The 229-nt window shown below is 59.8% G+C and overlaps 1 protein-coding gene across 1 annotated transcript in view; it reads left to right on the top strand.

Annotated features, from left to right (window-relative positions):
- Window positions 1-211, top strand: part of RILP (Rab interacting lysosomal protein) — a gene marked incomplete at its 5' end in the record, with an annotated part of 2,886 nt that extends 2,675 nt beyond the window's left edge. The window contains one exon of the mRNA XM_009698325.1: window positions 124-211. Within this exon, the coding sequence (XP_009696627.1) occupies window positions 124-211 (88 nt within the window). The remainder of the gene's footprint in view (window positions 1-123) is intronic.
- Window positions 212-229: the final 18 nt, after the last annotated feature.

Below are 229 nucleotides of genomic sequence, written 5' to 3' on the forward strand. Positions count from 1 at the left end.
CCCCGTGGTCCTGGGGGGGACACTGCTTGGCATGGAAGGGAGCCCTGGCGTGGCTCCGGCACTCGCTGCTGTGGCGAGCCTGTGACTCAGCGCAGGTTTTTCCCCTGCTTCTTTGTGCTGCAGCGATGAAGATGAAGGGTCCTGGCTCCCAGCTCGCGGCACAGACTCTGTGGATGCTCAGCCTCCTGAATCCAAAATTAGGAACTTGTAAGTTTGCTCCCGTGCTTGA

Source organism: Cariama cristata, unplaced genomic scaffold (genome assembly GCF_000690535.1).
Source record: "Cariama cristata isolate BGI_N322 unplaced genomic scaffold, ASM69053v1 scaffold25894, whole genome shotgun sequence".
Lineage (NCBI taxonomy): Eukaryota > Metazoa > Chordata > Aves > Cariamiformes > Cariamidae > Cariama > Cariama cristata.